Raw genomic sequence first — 20,435 nt, 5'->3', positions numbered from 1 at the left:
GCGTGATGTTGTCCTTTCCGCCACCCTCCTTTTGTCAACCTCTCGTCAGCTGCGCCGTTCCCTAGCTGCTTCCCCACACGCGGTGATGCTGCCGCAGGGCGTAGGGGTCTGGCTGTCCCTGGAGGGGTCTGTCACCATGCCCATTGATGGGGGCTCTGCAGGGTCTGAGCACCTCCCCTTGGTGTTCATCATGCTGTGGGGCAGACCCATTGCCGAGGGCTCTGCCGCACTCTCCCTCATGGAAACCTCACGGCTGCAAGCGGGTCGGGGCAGGGCAGAGCTGCTCTGGGTGGGGTTTGTGGGTGCAGGGGAGGGGGAGCACGTCGCCCTGGCTCAGGTACGCAAGGTGACGTATGGGGACATGAAACCTCAGCTCTGGGATGGTGCCTGTGGGATGGGCAGCTCCCCAAGTGAGATCCCCAGGGACAAACTGGGACAAGCTGGCTCCATCCTCAGAGCTGCTTAAATACCCTGCAGTGGTAAAATCCCGTGGGGACGCCCAGGCTGGTCTCATCCTGCCCGTGTGGCAAAGCACGGGTGCTGCTGGGCCCAATCCTGCCATCCCCCAGCACAGAGCCAGGAGAGCGGGGAGGGAGTGAGGGGGCCTGACTGCTGAGTCAGCACCTTCCCGCTGCGGTGCTGCGGGAGCGCTGGTGATGTGTGTGTGCCACGGGGTCCCGGGTGCGCAGGCATTGCTCTGGAGCTGATCCCCGAGGCTGCGCACATCCTGTGGGGCTTTCAGTGCTCCAGGGAAGTCCTCGTGCGACCCCGGGACAACTGTGATTTGGGGGTGTCCTCTTGGGCCTCGTTGTCTGTTGGGGGTGGGACGGGAGCTGATGTTGGATCCCACCGCAGCGATGGCAGCATCTGCGCCTCTGTGAGCCGGGTACTGCCCTGGCTGCTTCATGGCTGTGAAATGGAGCCGTGGCAGCATCTTTGGCATCGCGACGTGGCTTGGGGATCAGCACTTGTGTCCAGCTCCCTGTACCCCCTGGGCACTGTCCTGTGCCACCGTGATGGTGCTGCTGGGCGCTGCAGAGCCCGCGGTCTGCACTGGTGGGGCTGGGGGCTGCCAGCAGCATCCCCAGGGAGGGATGCTCTCGAGCTGGCACCCGCCGCGCTCCGGCTGGCCTGGCTCCAGCTTCCTCACTGCTCCTTGGGCTCGGCACAGTCCGGAGGCTGGAGCAGATGTTTGGCTCAGCTCCCCTAGAGCTGCGGGAGCGGCCGCCCTCCCTTGCTCCGTGTGGGATTGGCCCGGCTTTCCGCTCCCTTCCCTCGAACGCCCCTCGCGTGGTGTTGGCCGGTCCGCGCTGACCCCGCTGCCGCCGTCCCGGCGAGCCCATGAAGTCATTCCTCGATGGGGACATCCTGCGGGGCACGGCCGTGGCCCCGCACGTGGCCTGGCGTGTGTGTGGGGGCCCCAGCCTGACCAGCTGGGAGGGCCGGGAAGTGGTGTTGGATAAACATTTGCTGTGCTGCGCCGTGTGCCGGGCTCAGCGGGGTCCCTCCTTCCAGCTGGGGATGGGGAACGGGCCCAGAAGGGACCCCAGAACCCCGCTGGGCACCCCCGCCATCGCAGCACTGTGTTCCAGCTGGCTTCTTATTTCGGTGTTTGGGTCGAGGTGCCCAGTGCTGACCCCCAGGCCCTGGGGCTGCGCTGCTGCGGCAGCGGCCGCATGGGGCATGTTTTGGGAAGGAGATCCCGGCGTTGCAGGACTTGTGGGGAGCAGGGCGTTTGAGGGTCAGCGCACACGCAGGATGTGGGAAGGTCCTGGAGCTGGGTGTGGACACAGCAGAGCCGAGCCCCAGGCTGGACCCTGCACACCCACACACCCCAGGAGAGCTGCTCGGGGGGATCTGCCCCCCAAACCCCGCTGCCTGTCCGCTTGCCGCCTGGGGAGCTCAAGAGCTGGCTTTGCCGCTTGCCACGTGCCACCCTGCCGCGAGCGAGGGGCCCGGCCGCTGCGGGCGGAGGTGTCCGAGGCCACCGGCTTGTCCAGGCAACGGGAAAATAGGAATTTCGCAAGCGGGCTGAGTCATGCTGCTCCCCCACCCCAGTGCGGCCCTGGGACTCTCCGAGCGCAAACGCGGCTGCTGCAGCCCACGATGCTGCCACGGTGCCCCGAGCGAGGCGGCGTGTGTCACCGCGCCCGGAGCAGCCGGGGATCCCCGCACCGGGACACGTTTCCTCCGGGGTTTCCACTGCTCGGGGGGGTCAGAGGGGAGACCCTGCATTGTCCCCCCGCGGCTGAGCTCAGCGGCCCTGGTGCACAGTGGCTGGGTGCGTGGTTGGGGTCTACGGCTGATCTCGCTGCCTGACACCCCCACGGCATCGGCCGCGCTGCCGCGAGGAGATCAGATCCTGCTGTTACCGCGGCTGGCAGCGCAGAGCTGGAGAGAGGTGCAGCCTGGCCACAGGTCACGGGGGCTGCGCACGCTCTGGGGACCCACGGGGGCTGTCACCCACACCCCTTGGGGACCTGAGGGCCGGGGAGCAGAGGCAGTGCTGCCTGGAGGACAGGGGCTGGAGCAACTGCTGGGATGTGATGCCGATCCTCTTCTGCTGGGTGAGCTCAGGCGTGGCAGACCCCCTTCCCTGCCTCAGTTTCCCCATCTGCAAAGTCTGCGCCACCCTGTGTTCCTCTGAGCGTGGCTTTGGTGAAGAGTGCCGGGTCCTGGTACCCAAAATGCAAATGGGAAGCACCTGGGGTCAGGGCAGCCTGTGGACAGGGGCTGGTGGTATCTGTGGGGTGTACCTGGGGGCTTGGGGGAGTCTTGGAGGCCACACAGGATTTAGAGGGGTGTGGGGAGAACTTAGAGGAATCTGGAGACTCCTAAGTGAGTCTGTGGTGTTCTCGAGCAGTACTGGGGGGGATTGGGGCTGTTAGAGGGGCATGGGGGGTGTGCTGGTGGTGTGGGGATCTAAGGGGGTCTGGGAAGGGACTGGGGGTGTTGTGATGCCCTGAGGTGGTTCCTGAGGCAGTTGTGAGGGGGAAGCAGAGTCCCCCCTGCCCATGCCCGCGGGGAGTCCCCAGCCCCCCCGATTGTGATTTATGAAGCTAATTGGTTTTTCTGCCCCATTAAGTGGAGAAGAAGGGGAGGGAGGAAAGAGCCGCGGTGTGCCCGTGCTTTCCTCGCGGGTCCTGCCAGAGCAGCGCAAGGCTATGATGGGGGAAACTGGTGGCACATTCACAGGGCCCCCTCAGCGTAGTGACCCACAGATGTGGGGTGTACAAACCCCCAGTGCCAGCCTGTGTTTCCTCCCCTGCGGTGTCACCAGCAGAGCAGGAGGAAGGGGCTGGGGCAGAGCAAGAGGGACTCACCTCTTGCTCCAGGGCTGAGCTCCGGGTGGGTGCCAGGGCTTCGGCAGCACCGGCCTGGCAGGGACACGAGTGCCAGGAGCCCCGGTGGGCGCCAGCGGATCTGTCTGGCATGCGGGTGGGTGTCTGTGCTGGTGCGAGATGGGTGAACCAGGGAGACTGAACCCTCCAGCTCCAACAGCAGCCGCTGCTGAGAAATGGGCTGGGTGGCTCCTCGGCGAAGGGCTCTGTGCTGGTGCTGGTGCTGGTGCCAGTGCCGGTGGGGCTGCTGTGGCCAACAGCGATTCTCTGCCATCATCTCACACCAGGCTCCTGGCTCTGGCAGGGTCAAAGCTGCTTTTCCTGGAGCCACTGTACTGGTCTGTGCTGGCCTGGATCCCCCTGCCACCCTGGGCACCCAGAGTCTGGATTTGGGCCCAGCCAAAGCCAGAGCTGCTCCTGCGAGCGCTGCCTGAGCCGGCCGTGGTGGGGCCGAGGAGAAGGGCAGGGAGGGGACAGTATCCGATGTCACGTGTGGCCGGAGGGACCATGGGCATGCGATGCTGGACGGGCTGTGCTGCTGTACCCATTGGCAAACACCGACATGGGGCTGTCACCCCGCGGCGGGGCTGGCTGCCTGCGGGGGTACCGCGCCACGCTGGGGTCACCACCGGCTGGAGGTTGTGAGCTCTGGCCCTCGGCCGAGAGCTGCTGCGGGGATGGTGACTGCGGGCAGGGTCTGATGGGGGAAACGGGGACAGCCGGGCATCCCTGGCCCGCCGTGCCATGCCGCGCTGTGCCATGCCGCGCTGTGCCATGCCATGTGTACCGCAGCACCTCGCCTCGCTGGGGCAAGCACCGCACAGCCAAGCAATGGGGCTGCACTGTGAGGAGGGAGCCAAGAGGCGTTGCCGTTCCCTCTAAGGAAGGCGTGAGGAAGGAATTACTTATTTCCCAGCCCACAGGGACCGGGTCTGGTTTGCCAAGGCTGCAGTTAACCCTCTCTGCCCACTATGGCTGGGCTGGCAAAGGTGTCCCCAGTGTCACTGTCCCAGTGAGGACACTGCCCTGGGCTGCAGCTCCTGCTCAGATGCAAGAGAGAGAGAGAAACTGGCTTTTTGGTGGATGAAGCACAGAGAGGTGCAGGCGCTGGTTTCCTGGCAGGAGCTGGGGCTGTTGGGAGCAGCTGCCCTGGCACCCAGTGGGACTGGGGCGTGCTGCCTTCAGTGATTGGGGTGATGGGTTTTGGGGGCACTGGTGCCAGGCTGGCGGGTGGCCTGGGGGGCACAGGTGCCACATTGTGGGCTGGACTGGGGGGCACTGGTGCTGCCTGTGGGGATGTGAATGGAGGCTTGGGGGCTCTGGGGGCAGCTGAGAAGCCCTGGGCTGAGGCTGGGGGGATGCTGGGCTGAGGCTGGGGGTTACCAGGGACAGGGATGGGGGGTCATGGGCTGGACTGGGCAGCACTAGGACTGCTTGTGGGGACATGACCTTGGGGCTCTGGGCTGGGTGGGTCACTGGGAGCGGCGGGACTGGGAGCCGGGACCCCGGGCCCATCCCGGCGGGGGTCTGGCTGGTGCTGGGGGGCAGCGGCGGGGGGGGCCGGGCCGGGCCTTGCGGGGCCGCTGCCGCTTTAAGGCGCGGGCAGCGCGGGGCGGTCCCGCCGCCGCCGCCCCTCCCGCCGCGCCCGGCGGGGCCGCTGCCGCGGGCAGCACCATGCTGCGGGCGGGGGGGCCGCGCCGCGCCCCGCGCCTGGCCAGGTACCGTACGGAGCGGGCACCGGGACCGGCACCGAGCGGGTGGGGCGGGCGGGCGGCCGCAGCCCGGCCCCGGCAGACAAAGCCCCGCGCCCCGGGGCCGCACCGCGGGCGGTGCTTTGTCTCGGCCGCGCCGCGGGGGGGAAGGGGGGGCCCGGGCAGCGCGGCCCCGCTCGGCCCCGCAGCATCGGGGCGGCTCCCCCGGGAGCGGGACGAGCGCCCCGGGCTCCGCCTCGCACCTGCAGCGCGGCCGGGCCGAGCCCCCGCGGGGCTGCCGGGGCTCCGGTACCCGCGGCCGGCGGAGCTGACCCCGGCGGGGCGGGGCGGGCACCAGGGGGCTCCGGAGCGGGTGCGGCTGCGCCGGGAGCGGAGCATCCCCCCGCAAGCCCCTCGCACCGCGGCCGTGGGTCGGGTCCGTCCGCTGCTCACCGCCGTTGCAGCCGCCCCCTCGGGTCGGGCTGCGCATCACCGCGGCCGTGTCGGGACGTTTGTGGCCGGTGGAGGGTCCCCGCACGTTCCGATGCTGCGGCAGGACGGTCACGCTGCCGCAGCCCCCGCCTCTGTCCTTGAGCGTCTTTCCCGTGGGAGCTGTGGGGGGCAGAGAGGTGCAGGGCTTGGGGGTGTCCCGGCACATCGCTGCCTTCGGGGGCACTTTGGTGCGGGACTAGCTGGAGGGTGGTGGGGAACTGCTCTGTATAAGATGGAGGGGCTGGAGCACAAAGCAGGAATTGAGTTTTGCCCCCAGCAGGATGCTGCAGCATGGCTGCGTTTGGGGTCTGCCGGGGCACTCGGGTGGCCTCAGCTGGCCGGGATCAGGGTGCCTGGGCTCGGCTGTGCACCAGGAGTCATCGCGGCCAAGGTCAGAAAGCTGAGCCTTTCTACAGCACACGAGTTTTGGGGACCCCCCAGTGTGCCAGCCGTGTGCTCCATAAAAGAGCTGGAGACACTCCACAGCGGGTCTGGCTCCCAGCCTCCCCCATAATTTCAGTGCTATTGGGATGTCACCTGCGACCCCCATGCTGCCCTTCCTTGGTGTGAGGCTGCTAAGGAGAATCTGGGGTCACCCCCATTCAGCCTGTTTCACTGGGGTCTGTACGCCTGGGGCAGTGGGGTTTCCAGCGCGGGGCTGGGAGGGCGTTTAGGGTCTGTGCTGCCAGGGAGCCAGGCTGGAGAGAGCCTGTGTCATGTGTGGTCACGGCTATTGCCCATGGGATGCGGTTCCCCAAAGCTCTGCCTCACTCAAGCGCTACCTGCTGCGGCGTGATGCCCATGCGAGAGACGAGCTTTGCTTTGTGCTTTGGGCAGGTATTTCTGTCCTGGTGAGAAGTCACCTCCAGAGCAAGGCGTGCTGGTGGGAGATGCTTGGAGCCGGGCAGCCCAGCAGCACATCCCGGGCATGTGGTCGTAATTAGATCCCTCCCTTGGTGGCAGTGCCTGCGGGGTTCTGTCCCGAAGTTGCTGTGGGGATGAAGGGGGCTGTGTCTGTCCTGGCACTGTCGTGGCTTTGGCGAGTCCCAGCTATCAGGGTACACGGGGCTGATCAGAGGGGCCTGGAGCTGCCTGTGTTGCTCTGTCATGGTGTTTGGGCATCCTCAAGGGGATGGTGGTGGCTGCTGTCTGTGCCCTGGCACCCTGTTTGGCGGAGGATGGGTGTTTTTTCCAACGCCAGGCCCACCCTGTCCTGTCCCCAGCTCAGCCAGGGTTGTGGTGCCACTTGGGTGACACTAAGCAGCTTCACCAGCTGCTCAGGCTCTGGTGCACTGGACTCCTCCAGCACCTCTGTTGGGGAATGAGCGTCTCTGGCAGGGACCGGGACTGGATGCGGCTCTGCTGCCCTCTCCTATGCTGCTGCTTGTCCCCCCAGCTCCTTGCAGCCCCCTTGGAGGCTGCGGGGCCTCACTGACCTACTCAGCTGCTGACCGGAAAGGGGCTGTGCTCAGTCTGCTGGAAGATGCTCCTGCCCGTCTGTGCCGGATCGCCGCGGGCACAGCCCGGTGCCGCAGAGCCGGCCGGGCCCGTGGGGTGCGCAGACAGCTGCTGCCCCGGCACAGCCATGACTGACGGCCCTGGAGATGCGCTTGTGCATGGTCCACTGAGCCCCCGGCACGGAGCAGCTGCCCCGGCACAGCCGTGGTGCCCGTACCTGCTGCCTGTGCCTGCTGTGGGTGCTGGAGAGGGGGGAGCGGGGTGCAACGAGGCCACCCAAGGAAGGGTGAATGCTGCGGGACAGCTGGTTTGTTTGCTTCAGACAGTCCCTGCCCTTTCCATCAATGCTCCCGACCCTCTCAACCAGGGGGCTCAGTGCCAACCATGGTGCCGCCAGCCCTGCCGCTGTGTGTGCTGGCCACCCTGCGCTGCAAAGGTTCCACCCCCGTCCCTAAAGAAACTCGTGTAGGGGCCTTAATGCAAAGATGTGGGGTCACTGGGGCTTGTGTTCTGGTGGGACGCTAAGCCTGTGCCAGGCTGGGCTGCAGCCTGCCGCGGCTGCCGAGTGCCAGCTCCCTGCTGCGGGGCTGAGGTTTGCACCCCAGCGTAGAGCTGGCGCTGGGCAGGGGGCTCTGACAGCGGCTCTGCCCTTGCAGCTGGGATGAGAGCAGCTCCATCAGCAGCGGCCTCAGCGATGCCTCCGACAACCTCAGCTCGGAGGAGTTCAACGCCAGCTCCTCGCTCAACTCCCTGCCCTCCACCCCCACCGCCTCGCGCAGGAACTCGGCCATAGCGGTAGGTGCCCGTGGTACCCGGACACGATGCCGCAGCCTCTGTGGGAGGGAGGGGACGGAGAGTGCCGGTGTGGGGAAACTGAGACATGGCAAGGGGTGTTTGGTGCATGTCTCTCCTGACTGGGTGGTGCTCCCTGGGGATGGGTTTGGGGTGGGTGCCAGGGGCACCCCTGACTCTGCTCCGCCAGCAGCTGCGCACGGACTCGGAGAAGCGCTCGCTGGCGGAGAGCGGGCTGAGCTGGTACGGCGAGGGCGAGGACAAGGCGCCCAAGAAGCTGGACTACGAGAGCAGCAGCCTCAAGATGGAGCACGGCTCCAAGTGGCGGCGGGAGCCCTCGGAGGGCGGCGACGAGGTTTCCAAGGGCGGTGAGCTGAAGAAGCCCGTCAGCCTGGGCACCTCGGGCTCCCTCAAGAAGGGCAAGACCCCTCCGGTGGCTGTGACCTCCCCCATCACCCACACAGCCCAGAGCACCCTCAAAGTGGCAGGTGAGACCTGTTTGGGCCAGAGTCCAGCTTCTCTGGTGGGGAGAGGGGTGGGTGGCGTCTTTGTGAGCCTTCCCGAAGCACGTTGGCCACGGGAGGCCCTGTGACGGCGCTCAGACCCTGCAGCTGGACGGGGTGGCAGGGCCGTGTGTCCCCACAGGCAGGGTGTGGGTCTGGCCCCACACTAAGCCCTGTTTGCCCAGGGTCGTGCCTGCCCCATGGCCTCATAGCGATGTGTGGGGCTGCAAACTGGCTGGATGTCCTGGGGGCCTGGCCGTGGCTCTGTCCCAGCACCTGGGATGGTGGCACGTCCTTTCGTCTCCATCTCGTCCCCATGTCTTTGATATCCGTGTCTGATCTGAGCTGGTTCACAGCCAATTATCCCCAAAGGCTCCCAGGATGCTAACCCATCCTTCCCTGCCCAGCAGGCAAGCCCGAGACCAAAGGCACGGACAAGAGCAAGCTGTCTGTGAAGAGCACCGGCCTGCAGCGCTCCTCCTCCGATGCCGGCCGGGACCGCATCGCCGACGCCAAGAAACCGCCCTCAGGCCTCACGCGCCCCTCAGCATCCAGCTCCTTTGGCTACAAGAAACCGGCTCCCACCACCGGCACGGCCACCGTCATGCAGACTGGGGGCTCGGCCACGCTCGGCAAGATCCAGAAGAGCTCTGGCATCCCTGTCAAGCCGGTCAGCGGGAGGAAAACAAGCCTGGATGTCTCCAATGCAGCTGAGCCTGGCTTCCTGGCGCCGGGGGCTCGTTCCAACATTCAGTACCGCAGCCTGCCCCGGCCGGCCAAGTCCAGCTCCATGAGTGTCACCGGCGGCCGCAGCGCGAACCGGCCGGTCAGCAGCAGCATCGATCCCAGCCTGCTGAGCACCAAGCAGGGCGGCATCTCGGTGTCACGGCTCAAGGAGCCGTCCAAGATCGGCGCTGGCCGCGGCACGCCAGCCCCCGTGAACCAGACGGACCGTGAGAAGGAGAAGGCCAAAGCCAAGGCGGTGGCGCTTGACTCTGAGTGTGGGACGCTGAAGAGCATCAGCTCGCCTGAGAGCACCCCAAAAGCCCAGGCCAACCTCCCGCCGGCGGCCAAGGTGGCTGAGCTGCCCCCCACACCTCTCAGGTACAATCCTTCCTCCTCCGAGGGCGGTGGGTGTCCAGCATGGCTGTGCCCAGCACCCGAGTCTCACCTGCTTCCTCATCCGTTTTCCCCCCTCCAGAGCGGCTGCCAAGACCTACGTGAAGCCTCCCTCGCTGGCCAACTTGGACAAGGTCAACTCCAACAGCCTGGACTTGCCCTCCTCCAGCGAGCTGCAACCCCCGCACGCTGCCAAGCTGCAGGACCTGCACCCGGCCGGGGGGCACCTGGCGCCCTGCTTCAGCCCCAGCCCTGCCCCCATCCTCAACATCAACTCCGCCAGCTTCTCCCAGGGCCTGGAGCTCATGGGGGGCTTCAGCGTCCCCAAGGAAGGCAGGATGTACCCCAAGCTCTCCGGCCTGCACCGCAGCATGGAGTCCCTGCAGATGCCCATGAGCCTGCCCAGTGCCTTTTCAGGGGGCAGCACCACCACCCCCGCCCCTGCTGCTGTGCCCCCCGCCAGCACGGAGGAGGAGGAGGAGGAGGAGGCAGGAGAGCTGGGCTGGAGTGGGAGCCCCCGGCTCGCACATCTGGACAGGTACAGCTGGAGGAGGGGGATGGGGCTGCCACGCATCTCCACAGGCTCAGATCCCTCCCTGCTGCCCGCCCATGACCTTTGCCGCCTTCGGGGGCTTGTCCTGCTACATTTTTGGGGAAAAGCCCCCTGTCCCCATGGCTGAGAGCCCATGGCACCTTCCTTCCTCTGTGCAGGGTTGTGACTGACCTTTCTTTCCCTTCCAGCGCCAACCGTGACAGGAACACGCTGCCCAAGAAAGGGCTGAGGTAAAAGAGCCCGCATCACTTTCGGACAGTGCTGGGGAGGGAGCGTGGGGTGTGGAGCTTTTGGGGGAGTATGGTGGCTGGGAGCCAGGATGGTGCTGGGCCACCTCACCTCGCCACTCTCTGCTCTGCCCACCAGGTACCAGCTCCACTCCCAGGAGGAGGCCAAGGAGCGGCGGCACTCGCACACTGTGGGCAGCGGGCTCCCCGAGGCCGAGGACCAGCAGGACCTGCCCTCGCCCCCTGCCCTCCCCATGGCGCTGGTTGGGAAGGGGCCGCTCACCAGCATCGGTCAGTGCCCTCCACCGCAGGCTCTCCTGCTCGCGACCAGCGCTGTCCCTCCTGCCCCTGTCACCTGTGTCCCTGTGTGACGTGCTGATGCTGCTTCTCACCTTGGCACCCCCAGGAGCCCCAGTGCCTGGTACCTTTGGTACCATCACCTCTGCTTCAGGGCATCTCATCCGCCCTCGAGGCTCTGCCCCCAGCTCCCTGCTCCCCTGGGGGTGCCCAGCAGGGCCGGGTGAGCCCTGACTGCTCTTGCCAGGACCTGTGTGTTCTGGATGGTTTGGGGGGTCCGGGCAGATGGGTTGGGGCTGCTGGAGACGCAGCAGGTGATGATGTGCTCCCCTCCCGCACCTGCAGGTACACGGGCTCTGTCATGGTGGTGCCCGCTTTTCCTTGGGCAATGGATTTGTTTCTCAGCCCTGTGGTTACCTTGGTGCTGGTGTGCAGGTCTTCCCAGTGTAAACCTGCATTTCACTTTCCCCCAGTGCCTCCTGCTTTGGGACCACGGTCCCAGCTCCCTCTCCACATCCCAGCTCGTGGATCGCTCCCAGCCCCGCTTCCCCATCCCAACCCGCTCCCCAGCGTGACTCTGACGCTGCCTTTCCTTGCAGTGAGCCCCACTGCTGCCGCAGCCCCCCGCATCACCCGCTCCAACAGCATCCCCACCCACGACTCCACCTTCGAGCTGTACAGCACGTCCCAGCTGGGCAGCACCCTCTCCCTGGCCGACAAGTCCAAGGGCATGATCCGCTCGGGCTCCTTCCGCGACCCTGTGGATGATGGTGAGAGTGCTGCGCTGCTGCCCAGGCGGAGGGGGCTGCTGGGGGGTGATGGGGCTCCTCACACGCTGTCCCTCTTGGTGCCATGGGTTGGTTTGGTGCATCCCGTCCTCAGCATCAGAGCAGGGGACGGCAGCCCCAAGACGCCTCTGTGCTGGGTCACAGCCAGCCCTGACCCCATGGGTGCCTGGTGTCCCTGGGGTGGTCCCAGGGTGTTGTGGCACTGGGAATGGGGGAGTCCCAAGCAGCCAAGGAGGGTGACAGAGCCCCCAGGCTCAGCTGGAAAGGGGGGAGCAGGTGGAGGGAGCTCCACGTGCCTTGGGGGGTCACCAGCCACATGCCAAGACATGAGCAGTGCTGAGCAGCCACTGTCCCACCCCCTGCCTCCCCTGGCCCCTGCGGCGCCTCCCCTGCCCTGGGAGCTCCATCCCGTCCCCTGCTGTGTCCTGCAGCTGCAGCCCCAGGGCTGGCACAGGCTGGAGCACCCTGACACGCCGGGTTTTGTTCTGTTGCAGTTCACGGATCGGTGCTGTCCCTGGCTTCCAGCGCGTCCTCCACCTACTCCTCCGTAAGAGCCGCCGCTGTGCCGCGCCACTTGCTGCATGGCTGGGGGGGCCGGGGTGGGCGCGGGGGGCTCTGTGCATGCCTCTGCCTCGCGCTGAGCCTGTCCTGCCTCGCTGCCCTCCTGACTGCCCGCTCTGTCTGTCTGTCTCTCTCTGCTCTCGCGCTGCCAGGCTGAGGAGAAGATGCAGTCCGAGGTGAGCCCGCGCCCTCTGCGCGTCACCTGCGCCGGCCACCGCAGCGAGGGCGAACGCCCGGCCCTTCTCACGCCCTCTGCTCTCTCCCCACAGCAAATCCGCAAGCTGCGCCGTGAGCTGGAGTCCTCGCAGGAGAAGGTGGCCACCCTGACGTCCCAGCTCTCTGCTAACGTGAGTCCCCGCGGGAGCTGCTGCAGGACATGCTGCTCTGTGTCCCTGCTGTGCACGGGGCTGGGCTGCCTGTGCCCACGAGAGCCTGGATTTCCCCTCTCCAGCTTCCTGCGTCCCACACATGGCCGTGGGTGCTCGCCCGGCCATGGGTGCTCGCCCGGCCGTGGGTGCTCGCCCAGCCATGGGTGCTCGCCCAGCCATGGGTGCTCGCCCAGCCGTGGGTGCTCGCCCAGCCATGGGTGCTTGCCCAGGCGTGGGTGCTCACCCGTTTTTCTCCACCTCTCCCAGGCCAACCTGGTGGCAGCTTTTGAGCAGAGCCTGGTGAGCATGACGTCCCGCCTGCGGCACCTGGCCGAGACCGCTGAGGAGAAGGTGGGTGCTGTTGGGGTGCTGTGGGGGCACTGGGGTCACTGGCCATGTGTGAGGGTGTTGTGGGGCTGGGGGATGCTGAACCTGGCACTGCCCGCCCCAGGGGTGCGCTCAGGGTGGGTCCTGTGCCATTGAGGTGCGCTCTATGGCTCCTGGCTCTACTCCCCCAGGACACGGAGCTGCTGGACCTGCGAGAGACCATTGACTTCCTGAAGAAGAAGAATTCAGAGGCCCAAGCTGTGATCCAGGGTGCCCTGAATGGCACAGATGTCACCCCCAAAGGTACCGCACGGTGCTGCAGCCCCCACCACGGGGGTGCAGCCCTTCCTGAACTACTTGTCCAAACCCAGCCGGGCTGCTCCTGCGCAGGGTCCCAGGGCTCACCTCGCACACGTGGGACCCTCACAGGGGAGGGACGGGGTCCCCTGGACAGCAGCTGTTCCCCCGGGGACACCTGAGCCAGGGTTGGATGGCCAGAGCTGTCACCGCAGGAGGACTCGGTGTAGGTTCCTGGGGTGATGGGATGGTTGTCCTCCCTGGGACGCCTCCTCACCCGGCCCTTTGCCAGCATCCCAGTTTTGGCTGCTGATCTGGGCTTTGTTCCCACGAGGGCTGTTTCAGCCCTGAAACCCCAATGTGAGGGCCAGGAGGTGGCCTGGGACAGGAGCAGAACCATGTGTGCTCCAGTTATCTCCCCAGGGTTTGGGGTCACTGTCCCAAATGGCAGCACCCATGTGGTGTCTGAGCCCCCTGTCATCTTACGAGGTGGCTCTGAGAGCTCAAGAGGTGTTTGGGTGGGAGAAGGGAAGGGATGCAGGGAGGAGGATGGGTGTCTCCGGCCTCGGGGCAGACACAGTTTGCCAATATCTCCTTTCTCGGTCTTTCCCGCATCCCTCGCTGCCCCTAGAGCTGCGCATCAAGCGGCAGAACTCCTCCGACAGCATCTCCAGCCTCAACAGCATCACCAGCCACTCCAGCATCGGCAGCAGCAAGGACGCCGACGCCAAGAAGAAGAAGAAGAAGAGCTGGGTGGGTTGGCCGGGGCGCTGGCAGGAGGAGCAGGGCCTGGGGAGCGCTGGCAGGGTCTGGCCAGGGTCAGCCCTGCGAGCCAACTGCTCTTGGTCTGCACTGGCGTTGTGGTGTTGGTCCACTCTGTCCCCTGGGGACAGCACTGGCGAGGACCATGTGGCCACCATGGATTTGTGTCTTGATGTGTTGTCTGGGACTGCTCCAGCCCCTCTGGGTGTTTCCCAGCCCTGGTCCCGCATGCCTGCTCCCTCGTTTTTTCCCCACATCTCCCTGCTGCCCACGCAGGCTCCGGCAGCGTGGGGAGCTGGACACCTCGGCCAGGCAGCCGCTTCCTGTGCCGGGCAGCTCTGAGCTGGACGTGCGATTAAGTTGTGCTTTGTTTTGTTTCTCTCCCCCTATGCTGACCTCAACCCTTTTTTTCCAGGTGTACGAGGTAAGTCCTGTGCTGTTCCCTCCATGCCATGCCTGGCCAGGGCCCTTGCTCCATATTGCGGGACGGTGCTCATAACTCTGCATCCCATCCATCCCCCTGGCACTAACCCCAGCACAGGCCATCCTGGGCCCCAGCCGGGCTGCACACACCTTGGGTGCTTCCTTGGATGTCAAAGCCAAAATACACCCCCGTGCAGAGGGGCTGGACTGCCCCAGGTGGCCCTGAGGCATTAGGAAGGGCTCGGATGGGGACCTGTCCCAGGGATGGGGACAGTCCCCTTCTTGCCAAGGGAAGGCAGGTGCTCTCCTGACTCCCCACAGCCAGATCTTTTGGGACAGAGACATCACAACAGCCGTGCTGGTGGCACTGGGGTGTCCTGCTGCGTGTCGGCATCGCCAGGGCTGGTCTGACATGGCCCCAAGTGGCTCTGTCCCTGTTGGGACCCATGTGTGCCCCAGTGCTCCTCTGTTCTCCCACCAGCAGCAGAGCCTGACACCCACCTGCTTTTTTATGCTGAAATGGGATGGTTTTGCCTTTGGGGACACCCCAGACCAGCAGCCTGGCTCCTGGGGGAGCTGGGCCGGATCCTGCCCTTCCTCCATTCCCTCTTCCTCCCACCTTCCCTGGGAGCAGGTCCTGTCCCTCCCTGGGACGTGGGGTGAGCGCGGGGTGCCCGTCCTGCTGCTCTCCCATGGGCTGGTGCTGTGTGAGCGGGACCTGGGCCTGGTTTGGCCCCTGCAGTGTCCATCCATCCCCCGGCACGCTGCTCACCTCCTGCTTGCGGTGCTGTGTGCATGCTGCATGCCCGAAGGGACCCTGGGGACATTGCTGTGCTTTGGGGGGACTCCAGGGACATTGCTGTGATTTGGGGGGATCCCAGGGACATCACTGTGCTTCAGGGGGACCCCGCAGGGCAGAGAAGGGTGTGGGGCTGAGGTTGTCCCCTTGTGCCAGACCCCAGCTCTGGGGTGGCTGGGTGTGGGGATGTCCCCAAAATGCCCCGGCTGGGCTGACTGTAGGGGAGTGGATGTGAGGATGGAGTTGGCCCTTCTCCATGGACCAGGGGGCTGGTGCGCTGCCCAGACACCCCGATGTGGGTGCTGGGGGGCAGCAGGACTAGGGGGAGCCTGACCAGGGCACAAGTCCCACTCCATGGGGCTGTTTGGTGCCGTCCGGGCTGGGACGTTGCGCAAAGGGCCCTGTGCCCCCATCAGCTGTGCCAGCAGAGCGGAGCCAGGCCCGTGCTCCCCCAGGCACATCCTGGCTTGGTGATGGATGTGGTGTTACTGGTCCCAGCTCAGACTGGGACCCCCGGGGCAAGACCAGGTCAGGTCTCTGTGCAGCTGCGCTGTTAGGCTGTCCCTGAACACCATTTCTATCTCCCATAGCTCCGCAGCTCCTTCAACAAGGCCTTCAGCATCAAGAAGGGCCCCAAATCAGCCTCGTCCTACTCGGATATTGAGGAGATCGCCACGCCAGACTCGTCGGCCCCCTCCTCCCCCAAGCTGCAGCATGGCTCCACAGAGACCGCCTCGCCCTCTATCAAATCCTCCACCTCCTCCTCCGTGGGCATCGACACGACCGAGTACGTGGGGTCAGGGTGGGTGGCACAGGGTGGGGACGGCTGGACACGGGAGCTGCAGCTCCTGCCATGGACACATGCGAGACTCGGTCCCTTCTCGTGGCCCAGGCTCTTCCAGGCCCACAGCGAGGGCGAGCCGGAGAAGAAGGAGGTGTCGGAGCTCCGGTCAGAGCTGTGGGAGAAGGAGATGAAGCTGACGGACATCCGCCTGGAGGCCCTCAACTCAGCCCACCAGCTGGAGCAGCTGCGGGAGACCATGCACAACATGCAGGTGAGGACCCTGGCCAGGAGCCGGGCTGGCTCAGAGGACCTGGTGGCCACAGTCCCTGTGTCCCTGGAGTGAGGATGCTGCTGGTGTCCAAGCTCCTCACCCTGTGCTGTAACTGGTTCTCCCCCAGCTGGAGGTGGATCTGCTGAAGGCTGAGAATGACCGGCTCAAAGTGGCTCCGGGGCCCTCAGCAGTGCCAGGCTCTGTTCCCGGCCATGTCACGAGCACGTCGGCCTCTTCTTCACCGCGGCGCTCGCTGGGGCTTGCCCTTGGCCACGGCTTCAGCCCCAGCCTGGGGGACACAGGTAGGGGTGATGGAGCTGCTGGTGGATGGGAAGGGCTGGGGCAGGTGTGTGTGGGGGCGACATACAGCCAAGACCCCTGGGAGGTGGCAGCTGGTGGGAACACGGTGCTGCTGCTCACCTGGAGGCAGCTGTGCCAGGGATCTGTCCTGCTGCCAGTGCCACTGTGTGCCACAGCAGCGTTTGGTGCAGGCTGGGCATGGCCAGGCCCGGTGCTCAGCTCTCCCTGCCGGCTCAGCCTCACTGCTCTGTCCCCAGATGTGTCCCCCATGGACGCTGTCAGTGCTGGCACCCAGAAGGACGAGCTGACACTGCGGATCGTGGTGCGCATGCCACCCCAGCACATCATCAAGGGGGTAAGTGTGGGAACCTGACCTGTCTCCATGCCATGGCCCTGGGCGAGGGGCAGGGGACACCTGTCCAGGGCTGGTACGCTGCTCCAGCCGCACACCTCTGCCTTGGCCCCCAGGACCTCAAGCAGCAGGAGTTTTTCCTGGGCTGGACCAAGGTTAGCGGGAAGGTGGACTGGAAGATGCTGGATGAGGCTGTCTGCCAGGTCTTCAAGGTAGGGACACAAGGACGCCGCTTTTGAGAACCATCTGTGGTTCCACCATGTGTGATGCTCCATGGCCCAGGTCCTTACCGGGGCTTCCCGGAGCTGCTGAGCACCCCTTGCTCCGTGCCAGCCCTCGGGGACACTGACAGCCCTGTCCTTGTCCTTGTAGGATTATATCACCAAGATGGATCCTGCTTCCACGCTGGGGCTCAGCACCGAGTCCGTCTACGGCTACAGCATCAGCCACATCAAGCGGATCCTGGACACGGAGCCGCCGGAGCTGCCGCTGTGCCGCCGGGGCCTGACCAGCATCGTCGTCACACTGAAAGGTCAGTGTGATGGAGGCTCCATTGCTGTCCCTTTTTCCCCTGTCTCGCGGTGTCGCGGGGCATGAGTGGGACCCTCAGCCCTCTCCTGCTGCAGGCTTGAAGGAGAAGTGCGTGGACAGCCTGGTGTTCGAGACGCTTATCCCCAAGCCCATGATGCAGCACTACATCAGCCTCCTGCTGAAGCACCGGCGGCTCATCCTCTCGGGACCCAGTGGCACCGGCAAGACCTACCTGACCAACCGCCTGGCCGAGTACCTGGTGGAGCGCTCGGGTCGGGACGTCACGGAGGGCATCGTCAGCACCTTCAACATGCACCAGCAGTCCTGCAAGGTGAGGGTGTGCAGCAACCGGGAGTGTCCTCTTGGCAGCTGTTGGAACAGGCTGCCCAGGGCAGTGGTGGAGTCACCATCCCTGGAGGGGTTGAACAGATGCAGAGATGAGGTTCTCAGGGACATGGGTTAGTGGTAAACTTGGCAGTGTTGGGTTAACAGATGGACTTGATGCTCTTAAAGGTCTTTTCCAACCAAAATGATTGTATGATTGTATGATTCTATGCTTTGTGACACCTGGCCCGTTTGTTGCAGGACCTGCAGCTGTACCTCTCCAACCTGGCCAACCAGATTGACCGGGAGACGGGCACAGCAGACGTGCCGCTGGTGATCCTGCTGGATGACCTCAGCGAGGCGGGCTCCATCAGCGAGCTGGTCAACGGCGCGCTCACCTGCAAGTACCACAAATGGTGAGAGCCCTAGGCACCCTCCTCCAGCGTGGTCCCCCGGGTTGGGGGGTGCAGGGTGCCTTTTCTCATGGATCATGTCTCTCGCTGTCACTCATTCAGCCCCTACATCATTGGGACCACCAACCAGCCTGTGAAGATGACCCCAAACCACGGCCTCCATCTCAGCTTCAGGTGAGAATCACAGAATGGTTTGGGCTGGAGGGACCTTCCCAGCTCCCCCAGTGCCCCCCCTGCCATGAGCAGGGACATCTGCACCAGCTCAGGTTGCTCAGAGCCCCGTCCAGCCTGGCCTGGGATGTCCCCAGGGATGGTTCATCCACCACCTCTCTGGGCAATCATTCATCACTGCGGACCTCCCCTTGGGGTTTCAGGGGATAGAGGCCGTTGCTGCTACCCTGGGAAGTCCTGAGGACACATCCTGTGCTTGGGGCTGCTGATGAGGACCAAGCCTCAGACCTGTCCCTCTGTCCCAGAATGACCTGATGCCCCAGGCGTTGTGGGGTTGCTGGGAGATCCCTGAGGGTGCTGGGGGCAGTTGGTGTGGAGCCCCAGCCCTGAACACCCGCGTGTCTCCCCAGGATGCTGACCTTCTCCAACAATGTGGAGCCAGCCAACGGCTTCCTGGTGCGCTACCTGCGGCGGAAGCTGCTGGAGTCGGACACGGACGTCAACGCCAACAAGGAGGAGCTGCTGCGCGTGCTGGACTGGGTGCCCAAGCTCTGGTACCACTTGCACACCTTCCTGGAGAAACACAGCACCTCCGACTTCCTCATCGGTACGGCCTGGCCGCACATCTCCCTCCTCTGCCTCGCGCTGGGACTGGGGCAAGCCCCCCAAAGGAATGTGGGGTGCCGATGCGCTGTCCTGTGTCCCCTGGTTCCACACAACCAGAAGCTGGTGGATGACACACACGAGTGTTGTTCTTCCCTGGATGACGATTGTTGCCATGCCCCATGGGAGCTGTCACTGGTGCCAGCAGGGTGACCTGTCTTACCGGCACCGTTCCCTGCGTACGGAGGAGCTGTGTTTTCCCGGGCAGGTCTCCATGTGCCTCACGGTGCTTTTGTGGGGGGGTTGAGTGTGGCAGCCCCGTTCCTTGCCCAGGAACCTGCTTTCTGCCCATCTGTGTCAGGCAGACGCTGCCTGGGCGCTGCTCCCAGGAGGTGGCCAAGCCCAGGGCACCCTGTGCAGCCACAGGGCCAGCGGCTGTTGCAGGGGGACCCAGCTCCCATTTTCACTCTCTGCCTTCCCCCACAGGTCCCTGCTTCTTCTTGTCCTGCCCCATTGGAATTGAGGATTTCCGAACCTGGTTCATTGACCTGTGGAACAACTCCATCATCCCCTACCTGCAGGAGGGAGCAAAAGATGGGCTCAAGGTACCCAGAGCTGCCTGGCACTTGGGGACACAAGCCAGTGGTGCTTGGGGACATGCTCATGCAGCAGTCTAATGGGATGGGGAGCGGGGAGGCACTGGGATTTTGGGCACAGGTGGCATCTCTGCCAGTCCTTGCCCTGACCTGTGGCTGCAGTGGGACGCAACACTGTCCTGGGGAACCCGGGGGGCCCTGTCACCGGTTGTGGCACACGCTGAAGAGGTGGCTGCTGCTTGCTCTGTGCCTGCAGGTCCATGGACAGAAGGCAGCCTGGGAGGACCCCGTGGAGTGGGTGCGGGACACCCTGCCCTGGCCATCAGCGCAGCAGGACCAGTCCAAGCTGTACCACCTGCCTCCACCCACCATTGGGCCCCACAGCACCGTGTCCCCCCCCGAGGAGCGCACCGTCAAGGACACGACGCCCAGTTCCCTGGACGCAGACCCTCTGGTATGGCCCTGCAATGCTGGGCACCAGGAGACGGGTGGGTGGTGCTGATGGAGCTGTGCTTCACTGTCCCCGTCACTTTGCAGTGCAAAACCCTCCTCTCTTGGGGATGCAGAAACCTTTTGCCCTCCTGGGAAGGGGCGGTGGGTGCGGGATGGTGGCACCGGCAGGCTGCACGCTGAGCCGTGGTACCGCGCAAGGCATCGTGTCCACACACGGGTGCACACAGACCAGGGCTTGCACATCTATGTCCCGGGCTGTCACCTGCGGAGGCTGCTGCCAACAGCGGCGGCTGGTACACCAGGGCTTGTCACCCCGTGCTGCTTTGGCACCCTGAGCATCCCAGCTGTGCCCGAGCCCAAAGCCTGGCGACAGGGAGGGATTGTGCAGCGTCTCTGCGCTTTGCTTTACCCTCTAAGGAGCTTCTTAGGGTGGCTGGTTTGTACAGGAGGCCCAGGCGTCCTTGGCTTCCCCAGAGCAGCCGCAGCCTCCTGTCGCCCTGGGCTCAGAGCCACGCTCCTCTCCCCGCAGATGGCCATGCTGCTGAAGCTCCAGGAAGCCGCCAACTACATCGAGTCTCCAGATCGCGAGACCATGGTGGATCCTGACCTGCAGTCGACTCTGTGAGGCCCGGACATGCCGGCCCAGGCGGAGGGAGCCGGGCTGCTCTCCTTTCCTCTGGCATTCCGGAGCGCGGGGCTGGCGAGCGAGCGGAGAGGACCGGGGCTCCAGCACGTCCCGGCGGAGCGCGGGGAAGCTCGGCTCATCTTTGGGAGAGAGCGAGGCACCGTCTCCCCTCCCCACCTTGGGGGTAGGAGAGAATCCTGGTTTCTCTTCTTGG

General features: G+C 65.2%; 1 protein-coding gene across 1 annotated transcript in view; it reads left to right on the top strand.

The window, feature by feature from the left end:
- NAV1 (neuron navigator 1) overlaps nucleotides 1–20,221 on the top strand; it is a gene marked incomplete at both ends in the record, with an annotated part of 58,569 nt that extends 38,348 nt beyond the window's left edge. The window contains 26 exons of the mRNA XM_080358100.1: nucleotides 7,639–7,777; nucleotides 7,968–8,262; nucleotides 8,688–9,381; nucleotides 9,479–9,934; nucleotides 10,138–10,179; nucleotides 10,316–10,467; nucleotides 11,073–11,243; nucleotides 11,756–11,808; nucleotides 11,975–11,998; nucleotides 12,092–12,169; nucleotides 12,458–12,541; nucleotides 12,709–12,820; nucleotides 13,446–13,567; nucleotides 15,389–15,585; nucleotides 15,691–15,853; nucleotides 15,981–16,155; nucleotides 16,411–16,508; nucleotides 16,622–16,717; nucleotides 16,878–17,037; nucleotides 17,132–17,367; nucleotides 17,622–17,776; nucleotides 17,876–17,947; nucleotides 18,355–18,551; nucleotides 19,034–19,152; nucleotides 19,400–19,597; nucleotides 20,126–20,221. Of these exons, the coding sequence (XP_080214226.1) occupies nucleotides 7,639–7,777; nucleotides 7,968–8,262; nucleotides 8,688–9,381; nucleotides 9,479–9,934; nucleotides 10,138–10,179; nucleotides 10,316–10,467; nucleotides 11,073–11,243; nucleotides 11,756–11,808; nucleotides 11,975–11,998; nucleotides 12,092–12,169; nucleotides 12,458–12,541; nucleotides 12,709–12,820; nucleotides 13,446–13,567; nucleotides 15,389–15,585; nucleotides 15,691–15,853; nucleotides 15,981–16,155; nucleotides 16,411–16,508; nucleotides 16,622–16,717; nucleotides 16,878–17,037; nucleotides 17,132–17,367; nucleotides 17,622–17,776; nucleotides 17,876–17,947; nucleotides 18,355–18,551; nucleotides 19,034–19,152; nucleotides 19,400–19,597; nucleotides 20,126–20,221 (4,384 nt within the window). The remainder of the gene's footprint in view (nucleotides 1–7,638; nucleotides 7,778–7,967; nucleotides 8,263–8,687; nucleotides 9,382–9,478; nucleotides 9,935–10,137; nucleotides 10,180–10,315; nucleotides 10,468–11,072; nucleotides 11,244–11,755; nucleotides 11,809–11,974; nucleotides 11,999–12,091; nucleotides 12,170–12,457; nucleotides 12,542–12,708; nucleotides 12,821–13,445; nucleotides 13,568–15,388; nucleotides 15,586–15,690; nucleotides 15,854–15,980; nucleotides 16,156–16,410; nucleotides 16,509–16,621; nucleotides 16,718–16,877; nucleotides 17,038–17,131; nucleotides 17,368–17,621; nucleotides 17,777–17,875; nucleotides 17,948–18,354; nucleotides 18,552–19,033; nucleotides 19,153–19,399; nucleotides 19,598–20,125) is intronic.
- Nucleotides 20,222–20,435: the final 214 nt, after the last annotated feature.

The sequence above is a fragment of the Nesoenas mayeri genome (genome assembly GCF_963082525.1).
Source record: "Nesoenas mayeri genome assembly, chromosome: 23".
NCBI lineage: Eukaryota > Metazoa > Chordata > Aves > Columbiformes > Columbidae > Nesoenas > Nesoenas mayeri.
The sequence above is the reverse complement of the archived record's forward strand: the minus strand, read 5'-3'. Positions and strand labels throughout refer to the sequence as shown.